The sequence below is a fragment of the Callospermophilus lateralis genome, chromosome 3 (genome assembly GCF_048772815.1).
Source record: "Callospermophilus lateralis isolate mCalLat2 chromosome 3, mCalLat2.hap1, whole genome shotgun sequence".
Classification (NCBI taxonomy): domain Eukaryota; kingdom Metazoa; phylum Chordata; class Mammalia; order Rodentia; family Sciuridae; genus Callospermophilus; species Callospermophilus lateralis.
In genome coordinates this window covers 109,189,804-109,202,213 of record NC_135307.1, presented here as the reverse complement: position 1 = coordinate 109,202,213, position 12,410 = coordinate 109,189,804, and the positions used below count along the sequence as shown (strand labels likewise).

At 35.4% G+C, this 12,410-nt stretch overlaps 1 protein-coding gene across 10 annotated transcripts in view; it reads left to right on the top strand.

The window, feature by feature from the left end:
- The window catches only part of Dpp8 (dipeptidyl peptidase 8), a 61,310-nt gene extending 50,530 nt beyond the window's left edge, over positions 1 to 10,780 (top strand). For 8 of the 10 annotated variants that reach the window (XM_076850962.2, XM_076850963.2, XM_076850961.2 and 5 more), the window contains 5 exons: positions 104 to 250; positions 1,469 to 1,621; positions 3,186 to 3,328; positions 3,991 to 4,102; positions 6,444 to 10,780. In XM_076850962.2, coding sequence (XP_076707077.1) covers positions 104 to 250; positions 1,469 to 1,621; positions 3,186 to 3,328; positions 3,991 to 4,102; positions 6,444 to 6,566 — 678 coding nt within the window. In that variant the 3' untranslated portion in view covers positions 6,567 to 10,780. Of the gene's footprint in view, positions 1 to 103; positions 251 to 649; positions 837 to 1,468; positions 1,622 to 3,185; positions 3,329 to 3,990; positions 4,103 to 6,443 lie in introns of those variants that run through there. The other 2 variants (XM_076850960.1, XM_076850964.1) reach the window with 2 other exon arrangements.
- Positions 10,781 to 12,410: the final 1,630 nt, after the last annotated feature.

Below are 12,410 nucleotides of genomic sequence, written 5' to 3'. Positions count from 1 at the left end.
AAGAATGATAAATTCTTAAGCTTTCTGCTTTTTTGCTCTGATTCTCTTATGGTTTGTATGTTACCATATAATAAATTTCATTAAAGTTGTATTTCTTCTGCAGGTGCAGTTGGTAAATAATCGCTTTAAAGGAGTCAAGTATTTCCGCTTGAATACCCTCGCTTCTCTGGGTTATGTGGTTGTGGTGATCGACAACAGAGGATCCTGTCACCGAGGGCTTAAATTTGAAGGTGCCTTTAAATATAAAATGGTGTGTGAACACAAAAACTTTTCTTTAAAAAAAATTTTTTTTTTTTGATGCATCCTTTAATGTGAAATCTGCAATTAGGAAAGGGTGTGTGTGTGTGTGTGTGTGTGTGTGTGTGTGTGTGTGTGTGTTTTTCAGGGGTGTGAGAGAAGATGCAATTTGTGTCCTAGGCTAGTTCATATCTACCTGTGTATATCTGTGAAGAGCTGAGAGAGAGCCACTTTTATGTAGAAATATCCTCTCTTTCCATATGGTATATCCACCTTAGCCAGACGGCAGCACCATTTTAGTTTTCAGCATCCTTTATGCTATTGAGGAATATTTGAGATTTGTTCTGTCCTCTGTGAAGAGGGAAACCAACTGGTTAGTCCTTCCTTGTGACAAGCCTCTTTCTCTCTACAGGAAGCTTTAAATGCTACCTTTTAGAGATGCCCCATGTCCTTTCTGCTGCTTTGGGAAATGATGAGAATCCGATGTTCCTTTTGCACAGTAAGGCAGTTACTGTGTTTGCCAGTGTATTGGACATGCTGAGTAAGACATGGGGATTTTCTCACACAGCCAGTTCTTTGACCTTATGTTATATTCTCATGTAAGTTTTGTTTTGTTTTGTTTTGTTTTTAGATTTGGGCTCAGTAAAGTGAGATTGTGTGCACTGGCAGGCCAAGTAATATAGATAGGGTGATAGTGATAAGAACTAGGACTTAATAGAGCTTTAAAGAAACAAATAGTATGTTCAGTTCCTAGTGACATGATGGGAAAATAGGAAGGTTAGGATCTCAAGAGTGATTCCCTCTGCTTTATTGCACTAAGTATTAAAAGAAGAAGTAAAATTAATTCCTCTTACGGGGGCTAATTTTTTGTCTGTGGATATAGGGAAGGCTTGTTACAAGGAAGATGCTGACCTCTTAGCAGACAACAGAACAAATGTAAATGGGAAATACCCAAAAGCAAGAGACAGTTTTTGCAGCCATAGGAAAGAATTTTTTTTAACTAAGTGATAACTAAATTCTAGGACAGACTAATAACAGAACTGTAGACACCTATTTCCAAGTAGATTTTTGAAAAAAAAAATGGGGATGGGAAATAAAATCTCAGTTATTAATGAATTCTAATCTGAAAAATAAATATTTTAGTAAAAAAGTTTATTAGCTTAAAAAGCACTCTCATAAATGAAATTTTTATGCATCAGAATCAGTGAAATACTCTCCTTTTTTTTGACAGGGTCAAATAGAAATTGATGATCAAGTGGAAGGACTCCAGTATCTAGCCTCTCAATATGATTTCATTGACTTAGACCGTGTGGGCATCCATGGGTGGTCTTATGGAGGATACCTCTCCCTGATGGCATTAATGCAGAGATCAGATATCTTCAGGGTAAGTGATTTCCTATTGTACTCATTTTTTAAATAAGGGTACTGTGTAATAAAGGTTTTTTTGTAAATTGAAGATATGTGAAAATGCTTATTTTCTGAAGGTTTAGAGTTAACAATATTTTGGAATGTTATGGTCTGTGTATTAAATGACCGTATGAAGTCAGTACCTCAGTTGTTAGCCTAATTTTTCTTAGACTCTTGTCAACTTTATAGTGAGTTTTTGACTATTTATGGACATATGCCAAAAATTATAGTGGCACTAATGATTAGTAAGACACATACATACATATTTGATTGTAATTGTTTGTTTAATTGTTAGACTGTAAGTTCTGATAACAAGGACCTCTTTGCTCTATATGCCACTGTATCCTCAGCTGCTAGATATAATGCTTAGTCCTCAGGAAATTGTCAAACACTAGCCTCTGGGTTCAATTTCCAGCACTGGAAAAGTAAAAGTCTGTGTTGAATGAATGAATCATGAATTATTAAATATTTAAATGCTCACAATGCTATAAACAAACTCTTTAAAAAATATACCAGAGAAAATGAGATGAACATAGTTAATAGGAATTAAAAGTAGCATTTTTTTCTTTTTTTTTTTTTAATAATTTATTTGTAGGTCACTTACAAATGCCAGACATTAGGCTTTTTTTTTTTTTTTTTTTTTTTTTTTTTGAGAGAGAATTTTTTTAATATTTTCGGTGGACACAACATCTTTGTTTGTATGTGATGCTGAGGATTGAACCCGGGCCGCTCGCATGCCAGGAGAGCACACTACCGCTTGAGCCACATCCCCAGCCCACATTTTTTTTCTTAATATTGCAATAATATGATTTTATTTTACAATAAAAAAAGGTGTTTTTTGTTTGTTTTGTTTTTGTGGTGATGGTGATTAAACTCTGGGGCACTCTATCACAGGACTGTATCTTTAGCCTTTTATTGTATTTTAGTTTAAGACAGCATCTTGCTAAATTGCCCAAGGTGACCTTGAATTTGCAATCCTCCTGCCTCAGCCTCACAAATAGCTGGGATTAGGGTGGAATGTGCCACTGTGCCGGGTTGAAAGTAATTAGATATTTGAATACAGAACCATGTGGAAGAGCCTTAATATGAGGCAAGTTTTTAGTACTTAAATATAGTTCATTCATTGTTTTAAATTTTGTACTACAAAAGAGACTTAAAAAAAAAAAAAAGACTGCTTTTCCTACATAAAGTTAACAATTCTCATACATTTATTTTTCCCAATCACAGGAATGAGTTTATGCTGAAGTACTCATAAGCTTTAGTTCAGTCTCCCTCTTGATAAAGGAACCTACAGTTGTATTTCAGCTAGCCCTGGTTAAGGGTTTGGTGTCAGCATGCCTGTGGAACATGAAACTTACTGAGTCACTGAGTATCAAATTGTGACCTTGGCAAGCTACTTCAGTTTTCAGAATGTATGCCTAGTAGTGGGGTTAAAGCCTAAGGGTAATTTTAGCCTGTAAATTTGTAATTTTAAGTTCTTACTGCTAGCCATGCTAGTGTTTCTGGAACATAGTTTTCACTGTCAGTGTTGTCTTATGCAGGTTGCTATTGCGGGAGCCCCAGTCACTCTGTGGATCTTCTATGATACAGGATATACTGAACGTTATATGGGTCACCCTGATCAGAATGAACAGGGCTATTACTTAGGATCTGTGGCCATGCAAGCAGAAAAATTCCCCTCTGAGTAAGTTCAAGCCCTTATAAAGTTTTAAATTGTTTTTGAAAAACTTATCTTTAATGGTAATGAAAATTTCAGGTATTAAAAACTAAGACTAATATTTTATAGAGCACTAGAATGGCTTGACTATTGCTCAAAGCAAAATTAAAGACCAGTTCATATACTGTATTTTGGGTTTTGGGGTTTGATTTTTGTTTTGTTTTGGTTTGGTTTTTGTTTTGTGGGGATTGAACTCAGGACCTCATGCATGCTAGGCGAGTGATATACCGCTGAGCTACACCCCACCCATGGTTTGGGTTTGTTGTTGTTTTACAAGTTGTATTTTGAAGCAATTGTTTATATTGAAAAAAGTTAAGTACACAATTGTTTCAAGATGGGGAAAAATTTTGTGTCTATTTAGATATGTTTTATAAGCAGTTTTTCTAGCAACATGCTATAATTATTGATAAGTTCTAATTAATAAATTATAAACAAATAATTTTTTTAAATGTTCTATTACATGTGGGATCTGGTTAGTATATTACAAATTTAATATTGAAACTATCGAATCCTTATTCTAACATTGTAGTATAAAGAAGTTAATGTTGACTAAGTGTGATTAGTTCAAAGGAATTTAGTGGTTCCCTCTAAATACTCTACTGTTTTACCTAATATTTTTATTTCTCCAGACCAAATCGTTTACTACTCTTACATGGGTTCTTGGATGAGAATGTCCATTTTGCACACACCAGTATATTACTGAGTTTTTTAGTGAGAGCTGGAAAACCATATGATTTACAGGTGAGTTATTCTGTATTTTCAAATTAAATTCAATAGTCATTAGCAATAGGTTACTTTGAAATCTAATAAAATATGGAGTAAGGCCAAATTTTCAGCTGTGTCCACCTAAAATACAGGCATAGTTATTACTATGATTGGATAAAATTGATGCTATTGAAGTTGGGCTAAAAAGCCTATTGGATTGCATGACTTGTGTATCTATGTCTGCTTTCAGTTTATCAGCATGGAAATGATGACTGGGAATCCATTTGCTGCTCTCCTTTGCTTTACTTTTCCCTCCTTGAAGAGTGAGGAGTTGCTAATTGATTTTATATTGAAAAAGGATTTTTAGGCCCAGATTATATAGTATCTTAATTTATTATTACATTGTCATTAGTACAGAAATTAGCAAGTTATCCTCCTCCATTGCTCCCTTATTCAAAAATAGATTTTAAGAGAAAGTATTCTTCCTTTTTATTTCTTAAAAAAAAAATTATATGCTTAGCTGGGTGTGGTGGCACATGCTTATAATACTAGCCACTCAGGATGTAGAAGCAGGAGGATTGAAAGTTCTAAGCCAGCCTCAGTAACTTAGTGAGATTCTGTCTCAAAATAAAAAATAAAAATGACTGGAGGGACTGAAGTTGGACTCAGTGGTAGAACGTTTGCCTCGAATGCGTGAGGCACTGGGTTTGTTCCTCAGCATCACAAAATAAATAAATAAAGGTGTTGTGTCCATCTACAACTATAAAAGAAATTCTTTTTAAAAAAAAATTACTTGGGGCTGGGGATGTGGCTCAAGTGGTAGCGCGCTCGCCTGGCATGTGTGCGGCCCGGGTTCGATTCTCAGCACCACATACAAACAAAGATGTTGTGTCCGCCGATAACTAAAAAATAAATATCAAAAAATTCTCTCTCTCCCTCCCTCCCTCTCTCTTTAAAAAAAAAAAAAAAAAGAGGTGTAGTTTGAAAAATATTCTCCTATTCTTTAAAAAAAAAAAAAAAATTGAGATATAGCTCATTGGAGTGCCCTGGGTTCAATCCCTGTGTATGTGGGGGAGGATTATGTGCTCATAAGAAATGAAAAAAACATTACTTTTTTTCCTTTTTTATATTTCAGTTGACATTTCTGTCCAGTTAAACTATGATATATTTATCTAAAGCAGTAGTTTTCAAGCTTTTTGGTCTCAGGATCTCTTTATATACCAAAAAGCTTTGTTTATGTGGGTTTTATCTATCAGTGTTTCTTGCTGGGTGTGATGGCACATGTCTGTTGTCCCAGCTACTTAGGAGGCTGAGGCAGGAGGGTTGCTTGAGCCCACAAATTTAAGAACAACTTAGGCAACATAGTTTCCAAAATTTGAATTTTCCTTAAAAGCTTAAATTGTGTCATTAGCAAACAAGTACTATTAGTGTGGTCCTCAAAGTGACCATATTACTTCATTTACTTTTGACAAATGTTTACCAAATACCAAAATATGAATGATCATGGTTGTCAGTCATTCTCTGCCCAAAAAGAAGGGTGGAGGCAGGGAGTTCCACTAAAAAGCAGCAGTTCAACTTGCAACTTGGTTACACGGGTGCTTTCCTTTGAGACATCCTGTAGCACAAATGCTTTGTGTGTATTTCTCATTTCATCACTACAGAGTATTAAAAAGGCTTCTGTGGGGTTACAGTTTATAAAATTCAATTTTTTACTGCTATTTAAGTGAAATTGGCATTTTTTTCTTTCTTACTACAAGTGTGCAGTGGTGAACATTACTGTGACTTTTGGAACAATTTAATATTATTGCTTTGATTTCATGCTAAGGCACAATTGCTTTTGTATTATCAGTGCTACACAGTCAGTAAAGGCAAATAATGTTTTTTGTAGTTCTAAAAGTAGTTTTGATCCTATGTGTCCTTTAAAAGGGTTTCCAAGAACCCTCAAAGTCTGCATACCACACTTGGGTAATGAACTGTTGGTTTACAGGAAAATCCTTCATTAAGCCTGATGGGTGTATAGGAATTACAAGACAGGGGCATTTTTTTTTTTTTTTTTTTTTTGGTAGTACAAAAGATTGAATTCATGGGTGCTCTACCACTCAGTTACATGCCCAGCCCTCTTATTTTTTATTTTGAGATAGAGTCTTGCTACATTAACTAGGTTGATCTAAGCTTGAAATACTCCTTCCTGATCTCTCAAGTAGTTGGGTAATATTGTAGGCTACATCACCTTGCCTCATGAGGAAGGGGCCTTAAAATAGGATATATTTATTATGTTATGCTCTTTATTATTGATCCTGTTTTAAAAAAAAAACAGAGCTTTCAAGGAGATGTGTTATTAAATTTTGTTTTAATACTTTTACTTTTTGTTGTTAAGATCTATCCTCAGGAGAGACACAGCATAAGAGTTCCTGAATCTGGAGAACATTATGAACTACATCTTTTGCACTATCTTCAAGAAAACCTTGGATCACGTATTGCTGCTCTGAAAGTGATATAATTTTGACCAGAATACTGATATACACTGGCTATTTAACCAAATGAGGTTTAATCAATAAGAGAACACAGAATTGATCATCGCATTTTATACCTGCCACATAACATCTACTTCTCAAAGTAAATTTGGTGCCATATAGGCATCTACAGCTTGTGGATAGTAATCTAATACCTTAACTATACACACACAAAATTGAGTGATTCATATGTCTAAGGGATCCAGCAATACCATGAGAAATACTGAAAGAAATAAGACAGTAGCACCACATATCCATACTACCCTATTTTCACTTTTAATAGCATTATAAACCTCATGGACTTAATTAGTGTATTTTTACAATATACTTCTGAGTTTATTAAAATATGATGACATTAGTGATCAGTTTGGTTCAATTCCAGAATCTCTGACTAGTTACGGATTTGATAGCACTTAAATGTAATTGAATAGCTATGCTTCATTGCTTGAGGTGTATCCAGCATGTTATGAACTAATCACTATTAAACCTATGACTTAACCAGTCATTAATGATTTTTTAAGATAACTTAGTGGCCTACTAAAGATACTTATTTTGGCTTCTGACCAGTTTTTAGCCAATTTAAACTGTATCCAGTATAAATGATTCTCTTTTTTCTTCAATGAGATGACAAAGTACGTTTTTCCTTTCACATAAAGGCAAAGAACTGTATATATAGCATGGATTTAATTAGTCTTATGATGTTGATAATTATAGACAGAAAATTTTAATCAGATGATTAGAGCTTAAATATTTGCAGGCAAGATTTTTTTTCTCTCCTTCCTTTAGGAAAAGAAAAAAGTGCACATTCCCTTGCAGTCAGAAAATTTGGTGGTACCAGTTTCCTTGTGATATTTCCCTATTAAAATGTTTCAGGGAGCTTGGGTTGTGGCTCAGTGGCAGAGCACTTGCCTAGCACAAGTGAGGCACTGGGTTCAATCCTCAGCATCACTTACAAAAAATAAGCAAATAAAATAAAGGCATGCTATCCATCTACAATTAAAAAAAATATGTTCCAGAATTTAGGGAGGTGGAAGGAATCACGTGGTGTAGGGAAAGCCAGGGAGTGGAGAATGACAGGGAGAGGAGGTGGTAAGGGTCTACTTAAGAACTAAGCACAAGTAGGTTAAACAGAAATACTCATGAAAAAATTGGAAAGTGAAATTTAAACTACTAGAATATTAGGAAACCCGAATTAAGAAATCACTCTGTTGTCAACACAGCTTCAGACTAACATCATTCAGGGAAGGAAAACTTCCTTAGAGTTATTTTTATATTCCAGGGTTTTTTGTTGTTTTGTTATTTTTCCTCTTAATTTTAGAATTCTTTCAGATTTAAACTTTACCTTTAAATTATTGAACATAATTTAGGTATTGTGAGCTTAAAATAAAAAGGTTTCCAAACAACCCCTTTACCATAAACAAACTCCTGGCAAGCCATAGCTTTTTGTTTCAGAGTTTAAAGCCTATGAATAGGTTTTTTTGTTTGTTTGTTTGTTTGTTTTGAAAGGCCATGACATTTTGTGAGTTTAGCCTTCACACTTGACTGAAGGGAGCTCATAGACTTTTAAGTACTGGTTGAGATCTGTCCTCATAAGGTTTTCGGGTACTGTGGGACCCATTGAAACCAGAGGCAGGAAGGGCATCTATGAATTTGACCCTTTTTATCACAAGCTTCAGTATTTAAAAAGTTATTACTAATACTTTTAAATCACTCCAAGAAAAATTTCTCTATTTCTTTCTCACCACTACATATAGTATACATTAATTCTACAGGGGGTACAGCCTGCCTTAGTGAGGACCGTGGCTGTGCACCAAAGTTGGACTTGATTGAGGGCCAGGTGAGAGGCAGAGGAGACGCTGAAATGGCAGGGTGACCTGGTGGTTCTGACCTTGGAGAAGGGGGGGAATGGGTTTTGCTGGTTGTATATTTATTCTGTATAATAGATTTCATACTTTTCTTTATTATCTGTGTCTGTATTGATTTTCATGTTTATAATGTTTTCTCATGCCAATATTTGTTAATATTTTTTCAGTGTTAAATTAAATTGATTTGGGTAACTTTTCTTCCCCAAGAAAGTATTTTCCCTCATGACTTAAGTATATATCTGACTGTTGGAAGATGGTATTTTTTGGACTAGTTGACCTCTGAGGATCTATCCTTATATGCTAGAAATGGCATAAAATAGCTTTTTAGAAAGCTACTCATTTGAAACCTCTTTCCCATTAAGGTTGTTTCTTCAATATAGCATCTCTTATTTTACCAAAACAAACCTTATAAAACCTCATATGTTCTTGAATTCACAGGTGTTTTCCTTTTTCATTTTGCCTTTTTTCCTCCTATCACCAGGAATGTTCCTTTTATAGCTCCCAGTTACTTAAATGCCATTCTACTTCTCTAGGGGGAGAAAATACCTGGCTGAATTTGTTTTTACAACCTGTATAGAAAACATAGTAAATTTCTCTGTACCCTGACTATGGGTAACAATAGTTATAGAAAAGTAACAAAAAAAGTAGTTTTGTAAGAGCTTAAAAGCATCAGGTTAAACACCAACCTAGGTTTTTGTAGGCTTGATAAATGAATAGCAATCACCTAATGCAGTTGCTTAAACTTTGTAGAACATCATAACTCAAAATCAAAGATTCATGTGGGGTGCTTACTGAAAGAAATGCAGTCTTGAGCCTTACTCCTAAGAAATTTGTATTCCATTGATTTGGGTGGAGATTAGGAATGTGCATTTCTAGCAAGCTTTCTAGGTGATGCTAAATCAAATCACTCTGGACTATTTTTAAGAAATGTGTTGGGGGGCTAAGGATATAGCTCAGTAGTAGAGCTCTTGCTTAACTTGTTCAAGACCCTGGGTTTGATCCCTACAGCTGGAAGAAAAAGAAACTCTAGAGAATGGGATTGGATTAAGAAAATTATAGGGAATTTTTATACTGGACTGACTCATAAGAACTTAAAACAATAGTCAGGAAAGCTGCTCCTGTGTGATAACTGTTGGTTCCTTTTCATTCTGAAAGTAGCAGAAGAAATTAACTTTGTATCCCTTTTGTCTAGAGATTCATTTTGGAATGAAGGTTTTTCCCTCAATGTCATTCATTCCTGGCTCTTTTTCAAAGGCTCACACAAGAATATAACATCACAATACATGCATTACCTTTTAAAATAATGAAATATAGATAATGATGCTTGCTCTTTTTTTCCTACTTGTTTTATTCCTTACAGAAGGTGTATCCCACCTTTCTATAACACGATTCTCTCTAGGTGGAATGATTCCAGTAAGATTTCATTATTATAGAATCATAAGTTTTCAAGCTGGAGTAAATCTTGGATTAATTTACTATTCTCATTCTTTAGAGGAGGAACCTACATACTACAGAGAGGAAGCCACACAGACAGTTAGTATTTGGTTGGTACTAAATTCCATCTAGATATTCTGCCTCATGGTAGTTAAATGATATATAGAAAAGGCAGATTTTTAAAGATGTATTTATTAATATGTTCCTATAAAACATTTTAAAAGTAAACCACATAAAATGGTTAAATTTTCCATTCTAAAGTAAATGCTAAGCATGCTTATTAATGAAGCAATACTTCTAATTAGTATTTGAGATTCTGAAGTTAATTAAACTTATTACACTAAATGTGTTTTCTTGGTGTAGTAGGGGTTTTGGTGATTGGGATATAGAGTAGACCCCTTGCTTAAGCCCAAAAGCCCATCTTATAGCAATTTGATAAAAAGAGACATGGCTGTAAATTAAGATATGTAATGTGAGTGTCCTTTCCCTGCAGATATGAAGGAATAAGGAAATTTCCCTTACCCCAGCCTTTCCAACCCTACCTATACACTTTCCAGCCAAAAATATTGACTCAGATGTCTTAGTACAAGGTGCTGGGCTCTAGGAAATTGTTTTAAAAGTCCCTCACAGAGAAAAAGTCATATTTGTATGTATTTATGTTTTTACATAACCCAAATACAAATTTATGTTATATTCAGCAACATTGAAGTTCCCAGTTCTTTATAAAGTGCCTGCTGTTTTAAGCATTGACTTGTATGAAATGAATTGCATGTCTCATTCCAGTAAGTTTATGGGTTTTTTCATTTTCAGCTACATGGCTTTTAATCATGTAAAGTGAAATATTAGTTTTGTTGCATTTTATTACAGGTTCTTGGTTGCAATAAAGATGCTGCTGAAATTAATTGATTTAAATGTTCCTTCCCCACCCACTTCCCCATTTGTACAGCCTTGCTTTGATTCGTCACAGCTGTGGAGTGAATGTGCATGAAGGAGGTCAGGTGCACACAGTGGGGAAAGGATTACATGGGGGTTTAGTGTAAACACTAGCCAGAGTGCATCCCAGCCCAGTGGGGGTGTACACAGAACCACTCATGGTTCTAACAGCCAGCAGCTGATGCTGCCAGGGTAGGTGATATTTGGAACCAGTGACTACTAGTCTCCCTGAGCAGTTGGGATTTCTTAGGAATGCCACTTGGGGTTGGTAGTGATTTGTATACATTCTCAAGGAAATTTTGAGGGAGTTCAGAGTATTCTTTTTTTAGAGATGAATTTGACAATTCTCTGGTTTTTTGGAGCTGAATTAGTAAAAGGGCAGGGAGCATATGTATTCCTCTAAAATAAATAAATATGGATTTGTCTGATAATCTTTCCAGAACAATCTGAATTCTATAACTTTCTGAAGTTGTATGTAAAATATTTCATGAACAAATGGTGGTATATTATTCTGGAGAGATCTTTGGTTAAAGACAATCTTTAAGATAATGCTACAGGAGGCTGGGGTTGGGGCTCAGTGGCAGAGTGCTCGCCTAGCACGTGCAAGGCCCCGGGTTCTATCCTCAGCACCACATAAAAATAAATAGATATTGTGTCCAACTAAAAAATAAATATCAAAAAAAAGATAATGCTACAGATGAGTGTTTCCCAACCTTTTCACCTTGTGACACATATACAAAAAAATAAATATATATATTTGCACAACACTCTAGGATAAACTGAGGCATGCTGGGGTAACCTGTTGAGGCTTCTTCAGCCTGAAGTTACTGGCCAGGCCCACCCCATCTCTAAAGAGATTAGTATCAGCACATACATAATCCATGTGTGGCACAATGGTTAAGAAATTTTTATAGGGGGCTGGGGATGTGGCTCAAGCGGTAGCGCGCTCGCCTGGCATGGGGCCCAGGTTCGATCCTCAGCACCACATACAAACAAAGATGTTGTGTCCGCCGATAACTAAAAAATAAATAATAAAAAAATTCTCTCTCTCTTAAAAAAAAAAAAGAAATTTTTATAGATTACTGCAGTATCTTTAAATCAGCCTGGATTTATTTCTAATCAGAAACCAACTTTCAGCCTAGCCATATGCATCCACAGACTGTGATGGAGGATGTAGACTCTCAGTCCCTGTAGGGCTCCAGTGCTTACTTGTTCACTTATCAGATCAAGTGTGGCCTTATAGCCTCTTGACCTCCTTTTGGCCTAACCTCGCCCACTCATGGATATGGAGCAGCAGTGATTGATTCCTTGGTGCTTTTGAGGGAAGCAGAATTAAAACAGCTGCCATATGAAAATCTCAAAACCAGAGTATAGTTTTAGTTTGGTAAATTCCAGGATTTAAATATTCATCAGCCTGGCTATCCACATATCTGTTGTCCTGGCCCTGCCACTCTGGAAGGAGTTCCCATTGAAATGAATTAGTTGTTTCAGCTCTGACATAGGCACCAAGATCAAGTTTGCTGTATGCTCCTTCCTGAGAGATAACTCTCTAAAATATTTACCAGATTCAAGTCTCATTTTTTTTTTGGGGGGGGGGGC